We start from the raw sequence: 20,485 nt of genomic DNA, 5'->3' as shown, positions 1-20,485 counted from the left end.
AGCAGCTGTCAAACACTTTACTAAAGATCAATGAGAAAAAGTTCCATCTGTGCATTGATGTGTTGTACTGTACATGTAAGGAATGCATACCATTGTTTTTGTGATTCGGTTTTCCGTTATAATCGAATAGAAAATCGAATTCTGAATTCAGATTCGGTTTTGTTTGGTCTTGTTTTTTTAACACCCTATTGACACCTATTCTTTATATAGAACACGACTCACGATTTCGATCAAGCATGTTATCAAACACCTTAAATACATAATTAGAGGGCGGACATTAGAGCAACTGGTAAGGTTGTTGTTTCGTGACCTAGAGGTCACGGGTTCAAGCCATGTAAACAACCTCTTGCACAAAAAGGTGCACGGTAAGGCTGCGCACATCAGATAGCGAATTGATCTGGCTCCTCCCCGGACCCTGTGCAAACACCGGAGCTTAGTACACCGGGCACACCTTTAAATGCATAATTATCTCTATGCGAAGCCATATTTCTCTCTTATTCAACTCATTTATATCAATCTAGCGTGCTTCAATTTGTGAATTTTAGTCACACCAAAAGTCGAGAATAATCAACTTTCAAGAAGCATAATCTATGGACTCACATTAAGTCGTGCTCGGCTAGGTCTGTTTGACTTACGAGAGCTTGAACTCGGCTCATTTAAATTAAATACCCAACTCACTAAAAGATATTGGCCAACCTCCTCCATATTTAAATTATTCTCCCTTGATTTGCTCACTATGCATTTCTTTGCGATAGCACCTTTCCATATGTTTTGCACATTATTTGTCTTTTCCTTTTTTAAATGTTAACCCCTTGTGTTTATTATTGTCTTTTCCATTGCTATTGAGATATATCAAAATAAAACAGAATATCTTGTTTTCATCTTTTTTAATATGGTATCAGAGCAGGTTAAAAAATTACTCTAAAATTCTACCACCAGCCGCAATATGGCAGGTATGTTACAAGAAAACGAGGATTGGGTTGTGGATTCGGGAGCCACCGAACACATGACCTATAGAACCGATCTTCTTGAAAACAAAAGAAAGGCTGCATACGAGACCCCTGCTATCATACCAAACGGTGAGGCTATACCCGTTGAGGGAAGAGGGGAATACACTCTCCGGGGGCGGGGTATTAAAAAAAAAGGGGGTTCTTCACGTTACTATGTTTAATTGTAATTTGTTGTCGGTTAGCCGACTAACAAACGACCTCCAATGCGCGGTTACCTTTTTCCTTGATTTTTGTGCCATGCAGGGGTTACGTAAGAGAACCTTGACTGGTGTGGGTAGATATGAAAGTAATCTGTACCTCATGGGGATGGTTAGGGGGTGAAAGAAAAGCGATGACGGCAACCATAGATACATGGCACAAGAGATTGGATCATGCGTCAGAAGAAAAAATTAATAAAGTTGGTTTTCTAAGTAATGTTTCATTTAAACTTTGGAATAAAGACTGCGATTCTTGCTCAAAAGCCAATCACAAAAGGTCTCCTTTTCCTACTAGCACCTCCAAAACAAGCGAGTGTTTTGAATTAATTCATTGCAACATTTGGGGACGGTATCGTATCCCTTCATATTCTCGGTCAAATTATTTTCTCACTATCGTTTACGATTATAATAGAGCCGTATGGGTCTTTCTTATTAAATATAAAAATGATGCTAGCAAATGCCTAATTCATTTTCACAAAATGGTAGAAGTTCAATTTGGAAAGTCTATCAAAAGAATCAGGAGTGATAACGGTGGTGAATTTACATCAAATTTTATGAAAGATTTTAACACTAAGAATGGCATTTTGATTGAAACGTCATGTCCACACACACCCCAACAAAACGGGGTAGTGGAAAGAAAACATAGGCACTTACTCGAGGTGGCGCGTGCATTAAGGTTCGACTAAAAGTTTTTGGGGGAGAAAGTGTGTTAACGACAACTTATATCATTAATCGCCTACCCTCCATGGCGATTGAAAATAAGACACCATAGGAATTAATATTTGGCAAGAATCCAGATTATGATCACATGAAAGTATTTGGTTGCCTCACCAATTATAGGAACACCAATATAAAAGGCGATAAATTTGAAGAAATGGGGAGTCCGAGTGTTTTTTTGGGATATCCTCAAGGATTCGAAGGATATAAAATTTATGACATAAAAGGTGGCAAAATTATTGTAACCAAGGATGTAAAATTTTGTGAAACAATTTTTCCATTTGCTCCTTTGGTCTCGAACAAAACTACCACCGATAGCGATGTCTTTTAACTTGTAAGTGGGCCAGCTCAAGGTAAAGAAAAATTAAACACCTTTACTTTTACACTTCTTGTCCAAATGGAGGTGGCACACCACCACGAGTCCATTACCCAAGCAATAGGAATCGAACTCAACCAAAGCACCTCCACGAGTTCATTGTAAACCTCACCCCATCGGTCAACTACGCTGAACCCACATCCAACCAAGGAACCTCCACGGTACACCCTATTGCTAACTTCATTTCTTATGATAAATTTTGTAAAACCCACAAAGCTTTTCTAACGGCCATTAGCTCCAAAAAAGAGCTGAAATATTTTAGCAAGAAGAGAATTGGAAAGAAGCCATGAAAAAGGAGATAAAGGCCCTCGAAGAAAACGGAACTTGGACTCTTGAAACCTTACCGAAGGGCAAACGAGCCATTAAATCCAAGTGGGTTTACAAGATAAAATACAAACCCAAATGGTGAAATTGAAAGGTACAAGGCACGACTTGTTGCCAATGGATTTACATAAAAGGAAGGGATTGACTATCATGACACATTTGCGCCGGTGACCAAGATACTTACAGTTAAAACACTCCTCGCTGTTGCAGTTAAAAGAGATTGGATCGTTCACCAACTCGATGTGAATAATGCTTTCTTACACGGAGACTTGAAGGAGGAGGTATACATGAAAATACCACAAGGATTCTCAAAAGAAAATGAAACACGAGTTTGTCGGCTACGAAAATCCCTTTATGGTTTGAAGTAAGCCTCAAGAAACTAGTACCAAAAGTTCACATACGCCCTCCTTACCCTTGGATATCAACAATCTAAAGCGGACCATTCCTTATTCACATACAAATCTCAAGATTCCTTTGTTGTGGCTCTCATCTATGTGGATGATGTCATCATTGTGGGAAATAACCCGACAAAAATACAACAAACCAAGTTTTTTCTTAATGAGTGGTTCAAGATAAAGGATCTTGGTCAATTGAAATACTTCCTCGGGATAGAAGTTACAAAAACACCCGATGGCTTGGTTCTTAGCCAAAGGAAACACACCATGGATATCTTAGAAGATAGCTGAATGCAAGGATGTCGGCTAAGTTCTTTTCCTTTTGAACAAAATTTGAAGTTGGATAGAAGGGAAGAAGAGTCACCAATCGATGTCAACCAATATAGACGCTTGGTCGGATGACTTTTGTACTTACAAGCCACCTGACCCGACATTGCATATTCAGTGAATGTTTTAAGTCAGTTCGTTGCTGACCCTCGTCAAAGTCATATGGAAGCCGCAATACGAGTCTTGCGGTACCTCAAAACTACTCCTGGGCAAGGTATTCTTCCACCACAACATGGAGGAACGAACTTGATTGCTTATTGTGATTCTGATTGGCTTAGATGTCCCTATACCAGACGATCTAGAACAGGTTACCTTCTACTCTTTAGGGGTGCTCTAATTTCATGGAAAACAACAACAACAACAACAACAACAACAATAATAATAATAATAATAATAATAATTTGTGGTCTCTCGTTCCTCCGCTGAAGCAGAGTATAGAGCAATGGCCACTACCGTTAATGAAATTATATGGATGCGTTGGATCCTTAAAGATTTGGGAATAGATCATACGGGACCTACACCTTTATTCTGTGACAACCATGCGGCACACCACATTGCCAACAACCCTGTTTTTTACGAACGTATCAAGCACGTTGAAATGGATTGCTACTTTGTTCGAGAGAGGGTTGAGTCTCAAGACATCATTCCATTGCATATTGACACGAAGATGCAAATTGCCAACTTATATACCAAGGGATTAGGAGCAAAACACCTTCAGACGCTTCTTGACAAGATGGGCATCCGTAACCTGCATGCTCCATCTTGAGGGGGAGCAAACGATATTGGCCAACCTTCACCATACTTAAATTATTCTCCCTTGATTGCTCATGTGACATTCATCAATTTCGGGTCTTGTTTGTATTCGTTTTTGTATTTGTTTATTATGTAAACCGACCCGATTTGTAAACCGAAGCTTATGTTATAATCAAAATGATGGATTTATGTTACAATATTGTTTCACACTTATTGGGTCTTGAAAATATCCTATTTTTATTTTTATTTTTATTTATTTATTTATTTATTTTGTTATTTTGTGTTTTTGTCTTGATCAATTTTGCATGAAAACTCTTGTGTCTTACACCCATATTTGACCACCAACATTACCCTATATATATACCACCTTTCCTCTTCATTTTCCCCTGCTACAACTCAAAAAAAAAAAAAAACTCTTTCAAACATCAAAGATTCAAGGTTATCTTCTTATGTGTTCTTGAAGGTTTTTAGTCTTTCATCTTAATTAGATTATGTAGCCTTATTAATACTTGTTTATGGTTGTGCAACATATATATAATATACACCCCTTTTTACCTTTGGTAGTTACTTCTCCGATTCCGGTCGGTGAGGTTTCGGACCTCATAAGGCAAGGCTTCATGGAGGACTTCGTGTCCTTGATATATATACGTCTATATAACTTGTTCGTACATATTAATCTTGCTTATTTTAGTTTGTTGGTCATGTTTACAAGTTCCATGGTTATGGGTTTTAAGAGTCTATGCTTCGGTTTAACCGTAAATAGCTCTAAACCGTAAACCGAACTTTGTTACTAGTTTTGTTAAATAATTGTTTAAACATACTTATTGTTAGATCTAAGTTTCTAAAATCATTTTTACAAATTCTATGGTTATGGGTTTGTAGAATCTTACCTCGGTCTTAACCCGAAACACAATCCGAACCGAAAACCGAACTTTTGTTTAAAGACTTTATTGTTAACTTTTGGTTGTAAAACTTAAAGTATTTTTATTTGTACATTATTATACAAGTTCTTTAATGTTTGGACATGTGGAAACCATCTATGAACTTGTTGTGAGATGAAAACCGAACCAAACCGATTCTTACTTGCTTAAGATACACAAGTGTGTTTTTTTTAGCCATCAAGACTTGTATATTTCTTTAAAAATAGTTACAAATTGATATTTAAATATTTTCTTAAGTACTTGGAAATGTTGGATCCAACTTGATCTCATAACAAAGTTTGGACCAACAAAACCGAACACTCGCTTAACGTGCGTTGTTTGTTCTAAAACAATGGAACTACATACTTGGTTAAGTCTTATTAAATTTTATTGAGTTATCTCATAACATTCAATATTTTGGAAAGTTGACTTTGGGTTTGACCAATTATCAAGACCCGAACCAACAACCCGAACACTCGATAAAAAAAACCGTTTTAGTATCTTTATTCCAAAGGGATTTGCATTCTTGTATTTTACCCATCTTATTACTTAACATAGGTTGAGTAAATATTAAGGTTAGATACTTTAACCCGGTTTCGAGCAAACTTACATTTTTAAATGGTTATTATTATAAATTTTTAAATAGTTACATTTTAAACCTTGAACTTTAATTATTTACATTTCTCAACATTTATTTTGTTTAAAGACCTTCAAAACAACCTTTCCAAATTCAAGACTTCTTTTCTTTTTAGGCATTGTGCGTTAAACTCGTCGTTCCGACAAATCTCCAAATTATCATCTTTCAAGTTTACTACTTGAAGGTGAGTACTTAATACCCCATTTTTCATCTTTTATTTTGGGCACATTTCATACATATTCAACAAAATGCTTTATATTTGAATCTTAAACCACAAACATAGTTGTATACTTTACCTAAATAATTGCTCGATTTGGTGTTCTATGCTTATATGCCTATGTGTTTTATCGCTTTTGGTTGGTGGAACTATAAAATCCTAGACTATTTGGCATCCCCTTATAGCAAGGTGTCGTTAACGTAATGCAATTAACGATAACTATAAAATCCTAGACTATTTGGCATCCCCTTATAGCTAGGTGTCGCTAATGTGTTTAGCGATATCTATTTATCCAAATTACCACTTTTATTTATCATTTCGTATGCAAGTTTTGTGGCTATCTTTATTATATACTAATATGATTAAACTTATGAATTGCTCACCAACCTTTGTGTTGACAAACTTTATTTTATGAAATGTTGCAGGTTTGCGTCTTGGTTGATTTATGATTGTGAAGAAAACGACATCAAAGACCTTAGGATATTAGTAAAAATGAATAATATCAAATTTGCCATATTTTGTGATATCTTGTTTATGGTTATTTTATGGATAATTGTTATGTGACATTTTCGATGTTGTGAAATGAAATGAGTTTATTAAATACTGTCACTTTAATTAGTGTCATGTGCTTATGGACAATCGTTACACCTCGACATATTCCGCCGACTTTTGTAGGGGTGTGACAGCTCACTTGATGCATTCCTTTACAGTAACACCTTTCCATTATGTTTTACACATTATTTGTCTTTTCCTTTTTTAAATGTTAGACACCTTGTATTTATTACTGTCTTCTCCATTGCTATTGAGATATATCGAAATAAAACAAAATATCTTGTTTTCATCTTTTTCTATGGATGTAAATGAGCCAAGCTCGAGTTGTTTTGATTTATAAGAGTTCAAGCTTGACTCATTTTGAGCTCTTTTTATAAATCTCGAGCTTGGCTCGTATGCCATCTTGCAAGCTCGGCTCAGCTAGTTTATTACTTATTAATTAATTTATAAGCATTTTAAATTATTTTCAGAACAACTTTAAACGAGCTTAAGCTTGGCAAGCTCGTGTACTACCTTAAACAAGCTAACACTCGCTTAAAACCGAAACTTGTTTATTTTTAAGAAAAACTTTAAACAAGCCTATGCTTGCCCACCTCATGTAGTACACTAGTACGTAAAGTTGATACATAGAAGTCCAAAAGATGTAAAACTTAAAATTTTACAAGGCTTGTTAAAAATCAACGAGTTAAAACGATTACCTTATGCAAGACTTTAACTAAAGGAGCTTTACAAAGCTCGGGTTTTTTTTTATCAAACCCAATCTTTAATTTAGAGTCATTTGTAGGCCTGTAAACAAAGCGAATAAACACAAACAAGGACATGTTCGTGTTCGTTCATATCACTTTAAATGAACACGGACACTTAATCAAACACATATTTTGTGTTCATGTTCCTTTATGTTCGTTTGTTTAAAATACAATAAACAGTTCACGAACATAATTGAACAAATATAAACAAACATATGTTAACAAATGTAAATAAACATAAACAAACATAAATGAACACGCTTAAATAGCCATATATATATATAACCATCAAGTAGATGAGTCTTCTAGATAATATTTAATTATTTTCTATTGACAGGCTAACAGACATAAATAAATGGACATAAACGAACATTCACGAATATAAATGAACGAACGAAACATATAGCTATATATATATATATATATTTATGTTTGTTCGTTTGACTAAAAAACACAAATTTTTATATTTATATTTGTTTATTTATTAAATAAAAAAAAAAACTTTCCGCATTTGGGTTACAGCCTACTGATTACTGACCTGGCTACCTAACCCGATCCGTTAATTTCCTTCCAGATTTGTTTCTTTTCTTCTTCTTCTTCTTCTTCATCCATAACGCAGAATCAGTGAAGATTCTGGGTTCATTTCTCATTAAAGTTGCCGTGTTGTGTTGGCAGATGATGATGCCTATGCCTGATTCACGTTTCACCCTTCACGCATCCGCCGGGTAGTTTACTTTACAAAGCATGAGTCACCGGGTCGATTTGTGGTCTTGTTTATTATTCATATTCATTTCACCTGCTTTTTTGTAGATCAAAGAACGAGACTAGAGTGAGATCTACACTCTTGACCCCGATGCTTTCTTCATGGATGGCTTTCAAGGTTCTTTAGTCGACTTTATGCTCAAAGAATCTGAAAAGGTCTACGCTCAGGTAACATTATTAATTACTTTACTCTAAATAAATATTATTTCAAAGTTACTTGACAAATTCTTTTATAACAGGCTGGAAGATACAAGAGTCCTGATGAGCATCCGTTTTTCCCAAATGAGTTGCCTGAACCTATGTTACCGCCTTTGCAGTACCCGAAGGTAATTAGGGTTATATGATTGGTTTATTGTTTACTTTAGGTAAGATATGTAGTTAAATTTGATTTTTTTTTTCTAAATGTTGTTATTGATATGTGTTGCATTCTTGTGCTAATGGTATCAATATTAACAATAAAATTTGGGATATATACTTTAAAGACCTTCTTCCTAGGCTAGTTAAAGAAGGAAATGATGGAAATTGTGGATCCGCAGCGACGTGTGACTCCAACTGCTTGCAGGTACACGTTTTAAAGTATGCAGTCACAATTATTTTTTGCATTTATAATCGGGTCAGATTTATATTATTGTCACCATGCCTACATTATAAAAGTTCATTTTCTAAAATGATAAGAGTAGGTGGTGGCAAAAACAGTGGTCGTGGGTGGTGCTAACCCGCTTGGATCTGTTTTAAATTAGCAAGTTTTGTAAGAATGAACTGTTTTGACTTGTGTAGATTGAGTAGACCCAAATGAACCCACATGCAGTATTTTTTTAACCCAAATCTACTAGGGTTGTAATCAAGCTGAGCCGAGCCAAGTTGGGCTCAGGTTTGGCTTGTTTACAACCAAGCTGGGTCAGCTCGGTTCGGTTATCTTAATGAGCTAAAATGTTGAGTTCAAGCTCGGCTCATAAAAATCTTGAGCTAGATAGTGGCTCATTGAGCAGCTCATTTATTTTTCTTAAAAGGGTTAATTTTAGTCTCTCTGGAAGCAACTTCTCTATCTTTTGGGATGGAGGTACGGTTTGCCTACATCCCGCCCTCCCCAGACCCTGCTAACAGCTTTGCTATTGGTGGGATTTATACTGGGTATGGTTGTTGTTGTTGTTTTAATTTTATATTTTTACACTTACTGATATGTATAAACAACAGAAAATTATAATTAATAATCTACAAACTTAATGATTTATGTATGTTAAAACTTGAGCTATAATTTCTACATATAATTTAAAGTTTGAGCTTAAATTTTAATGAGCCAACAAGCAAGCTAAATCAGTCTAACGAGTGACTACGGAGTGAGCCAATGAGCAGAGCTTACCTTGAGCGAGCCGCAAGCTTGTTAAAGAGCTCTAAAATCAACCCATATTGCATCGTTGCACCCCTGCCTACACGCATTTGTATTATAAAGTCCATTTTCTAAAGTAACTGCATTATGCACTAACCACTTGAACAAATATAGGGCCTAATCATGTGCTTTAGTTTCTGTTTATTATGTTCACTAAACAAACGAATTGTATTACATTTATGTAGGCCCTCTCTAAAAGAATCCACTATGGCAAGTTTGTAGCTGAAGCCAAATTCCGAGCCTCACCTGCTGATTATGAAGCTGCCATTAAAGCACTAGTAAGAGTCATTCTCTTATGTATGTACGATACCATTTCAGTTTCTTAAGGGGTATAATAGTAATTATAATTACACTTGCAGGACCGGGAAAAACTGATGAGTTTGTTGACGTACCCGGCTGTGGAAGATGCAATTAAGAATAGAGTGGAAACTAAAACCAAGACTTTCGGGCAAGTAGTGATGGTCGGGTTTGGGGAAGATGTGGCCGGACCGGTGTACAAAATAAATCCTAGCTTGGTTGCTGATGTTTATGAGGAGTGGATCATGCCGTTGACTAAGGAAGTGCAGGTTGACTACTTGTTGAGAAGACTTGATTGATTGATTTTTAACTGATTTTATAGGAAATGAGTAAAGTGACTAATTTTGGAAGAAGTATTGAAAATAATTGGTTTTGTAGTGAAAACATTTTGTTATATGGTTGAGTATGTGTGTTTTAAGTAGAAGAAGAGTCTTTTAGTCGAGTCCAAGTTGGCTCTGCTCAATGCTTGAGCGTGTCGAACACTCCATGCTTCATTGTTGATTGTCGCTATCAAATGCACTGTTAGACAGCAATGCTAGAGAAAATTGTAGAAAAGTGATTTTCACCAACTCTAGACCATGGTTGCAAAAGTCACAAGGCGCTCCCAGGGAGGGCGGGCGGTCGAGTACTGGGTTTATGCGGAGAGTACTCGGACATGGTAAGTTATAAAGAAACTTATTTTTAAGAACTTATATATGTCTAAGTATCATAAATCTACTAATATTTATGACGAATATCAATATAAATAAAAAAGATACATTTTTTAATACAAAGCATCTTAAATTTGAAAATCATTAATTAAAAAAATGACAGTCAGTTTTTAATTTTATAGAAATATGAATTATGTTTAATTTTTTGAAGTCAAAATATGTTTGAGTTGACCTCCAATTGTGGCGGAGGTTGAGCATTTTTTTATCAATTCAGAGTAACCAGGCGGGGTTAAAGAAAGTTGCCTCGACATCATACCTTGTAGCAATTACACGACGAGTACTCGTCGCCTAGCCGGGAGTTTTACAACCATAGTCTAGACACAAATAATTATGTTTATATATTTGTTTATACGCTCTCAATTCATTTTAGCTTTATAAATTACATTGATCCACAAAACAGTTCTTTTCGTCGTCTGTCATCACCACCACCACTGTATATCCCACAATTCGACCCAAACCATATATTTTTATAACCCAATTTTTTTTGTTTCAAGGTTGGAACCAACAATACTGTCATAGCCAACCAAATTCCCAATCCACTTACATACCCGGATCAAGCTCCCAAATTGAGGCGCCCAAGAAGAAGAACTTCGAAAGGGAAGAGCTCTAAAAAACCCGACGCTAACAGTTTGATTAAATCCCTCACAAACTTGAATTACGAACAACTTTGATTCTTAAATAAACTAACAATAATAACTAACGATCTCCATTCTCAAGTATACATTTGAATCCAAAATACCTTTATATATCCAATGACACATCACCTTTGGTATGTGGTTCCTATTATTTATTATTCTAGCGAGTGTTTCCTTTCTTTCCCCCCAAAAAATATACAAATACATACATACACACCCAATATATAATAATAATATTTAATTGGGTGAACTCCGTTTTCTGTTATAAAATGAAAGCAGATAATACTACTAACGACATTACTGATATTATTATTATTATTATTTTGTCTAGAAAGCCAATCTCACTCACTCACTCTCCAATGGCAATGGGTCGGACATCGGTGGCTTTGGCATCGTGCGCCGCCACTTTAATCCTCGTGATGTTGCCGGAACATGTCTCCGGCAAACGCTTCATCGTGGGAGGAAACATGGGCTGGACTAGCAATGTGAACTACACTCTTTGGGCCGCCAACCAAACATTCTACTTGGGTGACTGGCTGTGTAAGTATTCTATTTCTCTCAGATCTACTGTTAGAATATGTAATTGCTGTTAATTTGTGTTAAGTTAATTTAATTATGGAAGTGAAGTTATTAGTGTAGTGGTATGACATTTGAGATCTGGAATTGGAAATAGACAGATCCGTTAATTGTGATATTTTGATTGTGTACATTTATTTATTATTCAATCCTGGAGAGGATTGTACGTTGTAGATCCATCTCAGTTGCTTCCTTGCTATGTAAAATCAGGATAATGTAGTATTTGTATTTGCAAGAATTTGAACCCATCACGTCACCTCACCTCACCTCACTTAATGAGGGGCAAACACCCACACCAAATAGAAAAATAATAATAATAATAATAATAATAATGATTTGAAAAAGAAAAAAAAGGATTGAGTGACTTTACTGAAACAAATTGAAAATTTTGTTACCATTTTGCAAAGTTACCATAAACACTCAACATGTTAAATACTTAAATGTGAACAAATATATATATCATCACCTGTATTAGATTACATCTTAAACATTAAACTTTTTGTGCAGATTTCATGTATGACCGAAACCAAAACGACATACTGGAAGTAAACAAAACCAACTATGAAACCTGCAATGCCGAGCATCCTGTTCACAATTACACAACTGGAGCCGGAAGAGACGTGGTGGAACTCAACGTCACCCATGACCGCTACTTCATTAGCAGCAAAGGGTCTTGCTACGGTGGCATGAAAATGCAAGTACACCTCTCCAAGATGCCACCGTCACCACGTGCTGCCCCGTCTAAGAGCGCCTCATCAGCATTAAGCCCGCTCATTTTCCCTGTTGCTGTCACCATTGCTGCAGTGTGGGACTTGCTACTATTCCATGTTTGATGCATATTTGAATTTGATGGCAGATGGTAAATGAAATTGTTGTTATTTGGAATTGATAGGTAGATTTTATTGCCCAAACTGGTACTTGTTTTGTTTTAATTTTATTATTATTATTATTATTATTCAGGGTGTTGAATTTGTTTTAGTTTGAGCAAAAAGTTCAAAGTTAATATGTGGGTTTGATTATGTTGGATACATGAATCATGTTTACAATGCAGTTATTAACATTGGACCGAAACGTATTAATCCCAAGCTGGTTGAACTGGGTGGTAGCTGTGGTTTTGTTCATAGCTATCAAATACGCTAGGCGCACTTAAGGCGCATGGGTCTCTCCGAAGGCCTAAGCGCGGGTGATGCTAGACTGTCGCTATCTAGTAAAAAACAAGTAAATCAGTGTCCTAATCACCTTAAGCTAATCAGGGTAAGTAGGGTGTCGAACCACGAGGAGTATGTAGTCAGTGTGAAGTGAAATCAATTCCTAAACTTATGAAGTAACTTAGTTAACAGTGTTGATCACATTAGCAATTGATTTTGGTTTTATAATAAATAAGCAAGTAATCAAAGATTCAATCAATCAAACAAAGCAAATCACACCCGGGAATTCAAATAAGCAAACTAACAGCAAACTCATGCACATAACAGATAAACTATCATGTGTCAACTACAGACTGACTAACCGGTTAAACCTTAGGCATCCACGCTCGCTAACACACGGCACTGGTTATCAAACGGTCCCTGCTAGTGTGACTCAACTAAGGGCAAACGTATGCTTTCTCACAATTACAGGTCAAAACAATCCTATAAGCAATTATCATAGCAACTGGCACACTAATCGTTCTGATCGAAATAAACCTAAACTGACGTTGTGCACAATAATACTAGACATCAATACTCATAGATTAACATCAAAATAATTATAATCAATCGTTCTAGTACATGAGAAAATAACTGAAAGATTACAAACTATACATCCCGGGTATGACTCGAAGGATCTAGCCGTGTCTCGGCATCTCTCGGTCTTCGATTACGATGTTATGGATCATATCTATGGCCTTGAGATGATTGGAAGTGATGGTAGGCTACTCTCCTTCTCTAAAAGTGCTATAGAAATTGAATTTTGTTCCATCTAGGGTCGTCAAAACGAAATATAAACTCAAACCCTAACTTTCACGATTCTGGGGACCATCGCGTAGCGCGATGGTCTCCTCTCCTGGTCCATCACGCTACGCGATGGACCAAAAGTCAACGCAGTCCAAAATGAAGGGCATCGCGTAGCGCGATGCCCTGCCTCCCACACCCATCGCGCTACGCGATGAGTGGCTTCACTCAGCAACTCCCAATAAATGCATCGGCTTGCGTGCTGGACATCCCGGGTCTTCATTCCGTGCTCGTAAAGGTCCAAATTAAGCGTGTTAAGTACCTGTGACCTGAAACACAACAAACACGTATGAAGTACCAAAGTTCCTAAACTAAACGAGTAAAACGATTAAGTTAACATACACATATATGTACAAATAAACAGAACATCACATCCCTACACTTATCTTTTGCTTGCCCTCAAGCAAAACTCTAAAGTAAACATTAACCGCCATCATAGGTCAACCAATTATCACCATTAATACTAGTAAGGTTTAAGGTCATACCTAGTTTCCCAGACTGGCACTTTCTAGATTGACAACCCACAAATCAAGTTAATGCTACAATAAAACCCTAGAATCGCCCAGACAAGTGTACTTTGTTTCCGGTTAGAGCATACATGTTCACATCCCTCACGCTATCAACACTCCTCTCGGTTTAATATCTGGACTAGCAAAAGATGTGCTAGTATATGTGTCTGCCCTCAAAATACCTAATATGAATTACAAATTAATACGCTTGCAGGTTAGTCTTATCTCCACCCATTAACCACCGGTTACATAAAGACTCAGACTAAGGTTTTGCTGATGCTTAGGTTCGGGTGAGGATTGGGCTTATTTAGTGACTCAGGTGGATGAAACCTAGTTAAACAAACCAATATACAGACTCATGAATACAAACGAACTGATTACACAATCAACTGCTATTTACATACTCGACTGCTAGTAATAACTGAAATACTAAACTGATAACTTCTTTTTTTTGTCTTTTTGCTGATTTTTCATTTTTTTAGACCAATAACTGATATTTACAACTCTGAACTTTACAGCTTTACAACTCGTCTGACTAAGTACAACTCGAAATATATACGACTCGATAACGAACTGGATTTCATCACACGGGTTAAAATAAAATAACGGCCAAGGCTGAAATGGTATGTAATGTTCAGTTTTATCAAATGAAAAAGGAATATGGTCCAAACGGGCTCCTAAGGGATAATGTCAGGTAAGGAATTTATTTAGTGAGGAAATATGTACGGAACGGGTTTTCTAAAGTCCTAATCTCCATACAGGTGGTGGTATTAAGATCTCGAAAAGCATGTGACAAGCAAGTTCTAATTCTGTAAAACATACCGGTTTTCCTCAATAAATGACAAGACATGTTTTATATTTACTATATAATATGTGTATTAAGTATAGGGGCTAATCTCACAATATCTCTGGAAATAAAGGCTGCCGATATGAAACATATATACCCGTCCCCTTGACTCGTTATCCCTGCCTAAACAATTCCAATTTCAACTTCTCATTTTAAAAACATTTGTCGGGAAAACTATCGAGAAGCTGAAAAACCAACCATGACCAAAAACCTCTAACTTGGCATTAATAGCAATAAGTGACAGTTAATAACTTAGGTTTCTGAATACTGTTCGAGGTACTATCGGGTTAAAAATTTTCAATTTTCCCCCTTCCCCACACTTGAGGTTGACATTGTCCTCAATGTTAAAATAATAAACACTTGAGAACATTTGAGGGACGGGGTTGAAAGTGACAGTTTAACAATTCAAAAACTCAGGGAACAAATGTGATGTGTTTAAGCAAATTATACAATTACAGTTTTAACAACTAAAATAAAAACAACAAAATAGTTTATGAAACCGAAATCACCTGATAATCACGACAATGCAATGCTAAACTCGGCCCATAACTCTCAATACACTCGTGACACACGTCTCCAACTTCGACCAATACCGAATAACCAAATCTGCACAAATCTCGAGACATGTATAAGCAACCACTCACAAGTATAAGATTTAGGTCTTTCGAGAGTTAATATTATTATACTTTAAAAATCATTACCCAGCCGAGTTAGTCAGTTTCATAAAAATATTTTGTTAACCAATTAAAAATAATAAAATACCTAACTCACTTTCGTAGGAATCACGGTTGCATTTAGCGTATGCAACAAGCCCTTTAAACCCCCCGGTAGCCCAGTTGGACGAGTGAGGTCTCGTGAGGGTTTATAGCGAACACACCCACAAAGTTCCAAAAGCAACACAAACAAATATACAAAAATATACAAAGATACAAATCATACACAACAGACAAACATCACAAGATGTGGGAAGGCGGTGGTGGGATGTGGTGATATATATATATATATATATATATATATATATATATATATATATAAATTTGAACACGTTTCGACATCCCGACATCACCCTGAACACGTTTCCGAAGTCGGAATTTGCAATGCGTACCTGGATTGACATGAAATTAACCAAATGCTTACCGAATTATCATGACTTGCACCTCACCAAAACCTCCCCACACTTGGGAGTTGCTGCACAAAACTCGAAAAAAAAGTCAAACAACGACTCAACAAAAAGAAAATAAACTGGAACATACTTACAAACCCCGGGTTGCCTCCCGGTCAGCGCTGAATTGCGTGTCTATAGCTCGACAATGCCTTAAATGATTCAATTATCCTCATAAACCGGTGAGGTCACAATGAAACTCACCGATTCCTTGTCACCTTTTCCTTTCCTTGTTACTGATTTCTCATCATCTTTCATCTTACTCAATCTCTCCTTCCAACCTTTCTTCTTCATGCTACCTTCCAACTCTTTCCTGTCATTCATAACACAATCCTCTCTTGTATGACCCGTGCTTAAGGATATGCACTTGTCAATAAGAGAGTTAGTAGCATTTTCAAACAATAATAACCGCTTATCACGGTTCCCACACTTAATTCCCAAAACTCCCTTAGCATAATCAATTACCGCATGTGCTGTAGCAAGGAATGGCCTACCCAGTATGACTTCAGATTGTGTAATCTTTCCTTTAGCATAATCAAGTACAAGGAAGTCAACTGGGTAGCTAAACTCATCCACCTGAACCATTACATTAGTCATCTTGCCCCGAGTAATTGTACGAGTTTGATCCGCCAATACCACGGTGGTGTTTACACTTTCTAACGGCCAAACTCATACTGATCATATAAACTGCCGGGCATGATACTAACACATGCTCCAAGATCTAGAAGTGTCCGATCAGTTTTAAACTCCCCAATTTGAATTGATAAAAATGGCACTCCTGGGTCTTGGAGTTTACTTGAGGTGGTATTATCCTCCACCTCCTTAACATCCGTGTTGGTCAATTTGGCATTTAGACATTTTTCACAAGTGAAATTTTCACAAAAAGTTAATTCATCTGTTTTTAATTTCACTTCATTTTGGAAAACCATTTCATCTTGACCAACACATTTATTCTCATCACTAACACCTTTCACCACCGCCTCAACAAACTGCAGTGGTGACTCGACTTCAACACAGGTAATTTCAAAATGAGGTACAAGACTTACCGCGTTGATGTGCACACTATTATTTTTATTCGAACTTGAGCTGGCATGTTGCGGATTTACTGTGGTGTCGCTCGGTAACTGACCCGCATTTTTTTGAAATCTTGCTACGTCTGCTGCGAGCTGACCAATCTGCTTTGACATTGCCTCTGAAGACTTATCCCTTAACTCGAACTGTCTCTGCGTTTCCTTCTGATTATCTTACACAAGCTTCAATAACGCATCAAGTTTTGTATGAATTGACTCATCTGTATTACCCGAACTACCTTTCTGCCTGTCCTGATTCTGATCACTCGACGAACTGTTACCCCGGTAACCATCTCTGTTATATTCCCGACTGTAACTCTGACTGTTCGAACCACCCTGACGGTAGCTGTTCTGCTGTCGATTCTGACTGGACCCTTGAAAGTTCGGATTCGACTGACTCGACGCGTTCCCGTATCTGAAATTCGGGTGATTCCTTAGGCCCGGATGACAAGTATTTGAATTAGGGCTGTCACTTTTACCCGAAACCCAACCCGAAAAAACCCATATCCGAACCCGAACTAACTCGAACCAAAGAACTCGAACCCGAGAAAATACTAACCCGAACCCGAATCGAAGTAATTCGGGTTGGTTCTCGGGTTTGATTTATAAATTTCGGGTCAACCCGAAAAACCCGAATAAACTTTTAGTTTTGAAATTAAATATATTTTTAGCTATAATAAGCAAAATCTTAGCCACCAAAGTCATCAAAATCTGGCTCTAATCGACTGTTATCATTCTAACTATTATAGATTGATTGTTTATTATTAATTTATGATTTCCATTTATCACTAATAGCAACCAAATCGAACAACCAAATTACGCCTGATTGAATACGATTATAGTTCGAGTTAGTTTTACACTTCTTTTGAAGTGTTTAATCAAGTTATGTTGGTTTGTTATTTGATTATTTGCTTTATAAGCAAAGAAGAATATGTTGTTTTAATTTTAGCTTTTGTAACACCCACAAAATTTTGATCCAAATTTGACAAGTTTATAAAGATAAATGACTAAAAATAATTTAAGATAAGTAATGAGAAGAAATGAGTGAAAGAAAATAAAGCATTACATGTTAAATGAATAAGTATGGAAACTCCATCCCACATGGAAAGTGAGAAAGAAATGAGAGCACTTTATAAGGAAGGAGTTTTCCATGGTAATGTTCTTGTATGGCTAACCACTCTCACTAGTCCTAGCGGAGGGTGCGAAGCACCCGACGCCCACACGCACGGACACGGACTTGGACGCGTACACGGACACGGGCGATGGGCGTAATGTGGCGTTTTGATGGTGCACTTTGCACCTGAAAATGAAAATTTAGCACCTTCGCGATACGCGAAGCAACTTCGCGATACGTGAAGATGCATGAAGTAATCTCACCTGGTGCTGACACGTGGCAGGTCTACGGGTTGACTCAGCCAAGTTATTGAGCAACTTTGCGATACGCGAAGAATCCTTCGTGATACGCGAAGGAATATAATATTAATTGCGGCTACATTTATCCTTCGCGATACGCGAAGATGCACAAATTTTGCCTATAAATAGGCAGCCATGGGGATGAAGTCTCCATCACATCACACACACTTTACCTCGATTTTCGTGCCATAGTCCCGGCAATTCCGACCCGTTAATTGTCTAGAAGTACGTGCAAGAAGGAGTGTTACCCACAGGATGTTTAAGTATTCCGTATAGACAAGCCATACCAGGTAGGGGTTCTGCCCGATTATTTTATTATATATGGCTTAGACCCTAGTCAGGGGTATAGTCTATACCTTGATCAGTTAATAAGTGAAATATAGCTTTTATAAGATAAGGTTATGAATAAAATATTATTCTTTATTATAAAGATATATCTTATGAATGAAGAAACGTAGTATATAAATGTTTTATAAATGAAATGAATATCAAGGTAAAGGTTATGCAAATAGACTTAAGGTCTATAGCTAGATTGTAGATCTAGTTATTTATAAAATGTTATACTCGTACAAGGTCCGAGATAAAGATCAGGCAATTATCAGTGAGACACATTGATTATAAGGTGAATACGTCCAACCTTTTTATGAATGTTTTATGACTTGAATACGTCTATGTACTGTTTTAAAGATATTTATGGAGGGTTATCCATAAATAAAGAGTCAGAAAAGATTTTATATGAGGGTTGGTACGAATCCTCTATATTTATGAAATGTTTACTCTTATAAATTATGGACTGTTATCTATATGTAAAGAGTTATGAAAGTATTTGCATGAGGATTGGTTCACATCCCCTAAAACGTTTTGATACAAGGTAGTACTAAACACTCATGCTAAAATACATGTGTCTGGTGTAACAACTCGGGCTTTCCAAAGAACGAATTGGTATCTTTTACCCGACTCGTTTTATATTCGGGAAATTTTGTCACTAAAAATGGCACGTTTATCGAGGAAATCTATACAATTTATTATGTTTATTTATTGGATTGATTTAATATATAACTTTGAAAAGCATACACTTTTAACCTAAACATGAACTTTAATCCTCTATCGCTCCCACATCAAATCTCCAGGGACTGATTTGCAAATTCTGTATATTATGTTTATAACCCGTTTAATCAGATCCATAACCCAAACCCGTATACCAAATCCGTGACCCGTTTCGTTGCTTGAACAACAATTTTCAATCTAGACTAGGAATTGAATCGTGTATATGATTTCCCGTGTTGTTTTAGGCCTAAACAACTCATGTAATTAGGAAACTAGATCTTGTATGACAAGAATTGAGATACTAACCAAACCGCCTTAAACCTAGAAACTAGTTATATATCCTAAGGCTAATCATAACTCAATTCGTCACGTCTGCATCTCCTTTATGGTTCGGCGATCTAAAACCCTAAGTTTAATTGCTTCGTGTTTGGCCATAGTCCACTGTTCGGAGTTTGTTCTTGACGTCGTGTCTGGTTCTTCGTTATCCCTTGATTCATCACTGTTACAGGTAATTAAAGCATGCATCGTAATCCCCTAACATCGTTTAACATAAGCCCTAACATTAATTTAATCAACAATTAACAGATTTAACGATTGTATAATTAGGGTTCTTAATCAATTTGGGTGTTTAATTATTTTGGTATATAACTAACCGTTTGCAATTGTTAACCAACTGGTGTGTGTGTTCCCCTGTGAGCCGGCCATAGGCGCGGGTTCGAGTCCCAGCAGCACCAGTTTTAGTATTCCTTTTTATTTTGATTATTTTAACCTATTTTAATGAATTATAATATGTTATAATTAATATTTATTATCACATAAACAATATTTTTGTTACACCGATATCATAAAATAAGCGTTTCGTGTCAATTAGTTTCGTTACAATTTTTTTTCGTGTGTATATATATATA

General features: G+C 36.5%; 2 protein-coding genes across 2 annotated transcripts; both read left to right on the top strand.

The window, feature by feature from the left end:
- The first annotated feature begins 946 nt into the window (after positions 1–946).
- LOC143623550 (chorismate mutase 1, chloroplastic-like) lies at positions 947–10,078 on the top strand. Its single transcript, XM_077094431.1, has 7 exons — positions 947–1,130; positions 2,835–2,905; positions 8,000–8,101; positions 8,173–8,259; positions 8,352–8,495; positions 9,506–9,598; positions 9,680–10,078. Exons 1-7 carry the CDS (start codon positions 947–949, stop codon positions 9,914–9,916), a joined length of 918 nt encoding a protein of 305 aa, XP_076950546.1. The 3' UTR covers positions 9,917–10,078.
- A 1,238-nt stretch (positions 10,079–11,316) lies between these two features.
- LOC143623501 (early nodulin-like protein 17) lies at positions 11,317–12,470 on the top strand. Its single transcript, XM_077094395.1, has 2 exons — positions 11,317–11,502; positions 12,046–12,470. The coding sequence occupies exons 1-2, from the start codon at positions 11,322–11,324 to the stop codon at positions 12,369–12,371; spliced, it is 507 nt and encodes a 168-aa protein (XP_076950510.1). The 5' UTR covers positions 11,317–11,321; the 3' UTR covers positions 12,372–12,470.
- Positions 12,471–20,485: the final 8,015 nt, after the last annotated feature.

Source organism: Bidens hawaiensis, unplaced genomic scaffold (genome assembly GCF_021521415.1).
Source record: "Bidens hawaiensis isolate Kalapana, Puna unplaced genomic scaffold, B.hawaiensis_p1.1 tig00003488_1, whole genome shotgun sequence".
Taxonomy (NCBI): domain Eukaryota; kingdom Viridiplantae; phylum Streptophyta; class Magnoliopsida; order Asterales; family Asteraceae; genus Bidens; species Bidens hawaiensis.
This window is presented reverse-complemented; position numbering and strand designations above follow the sequence as displayed.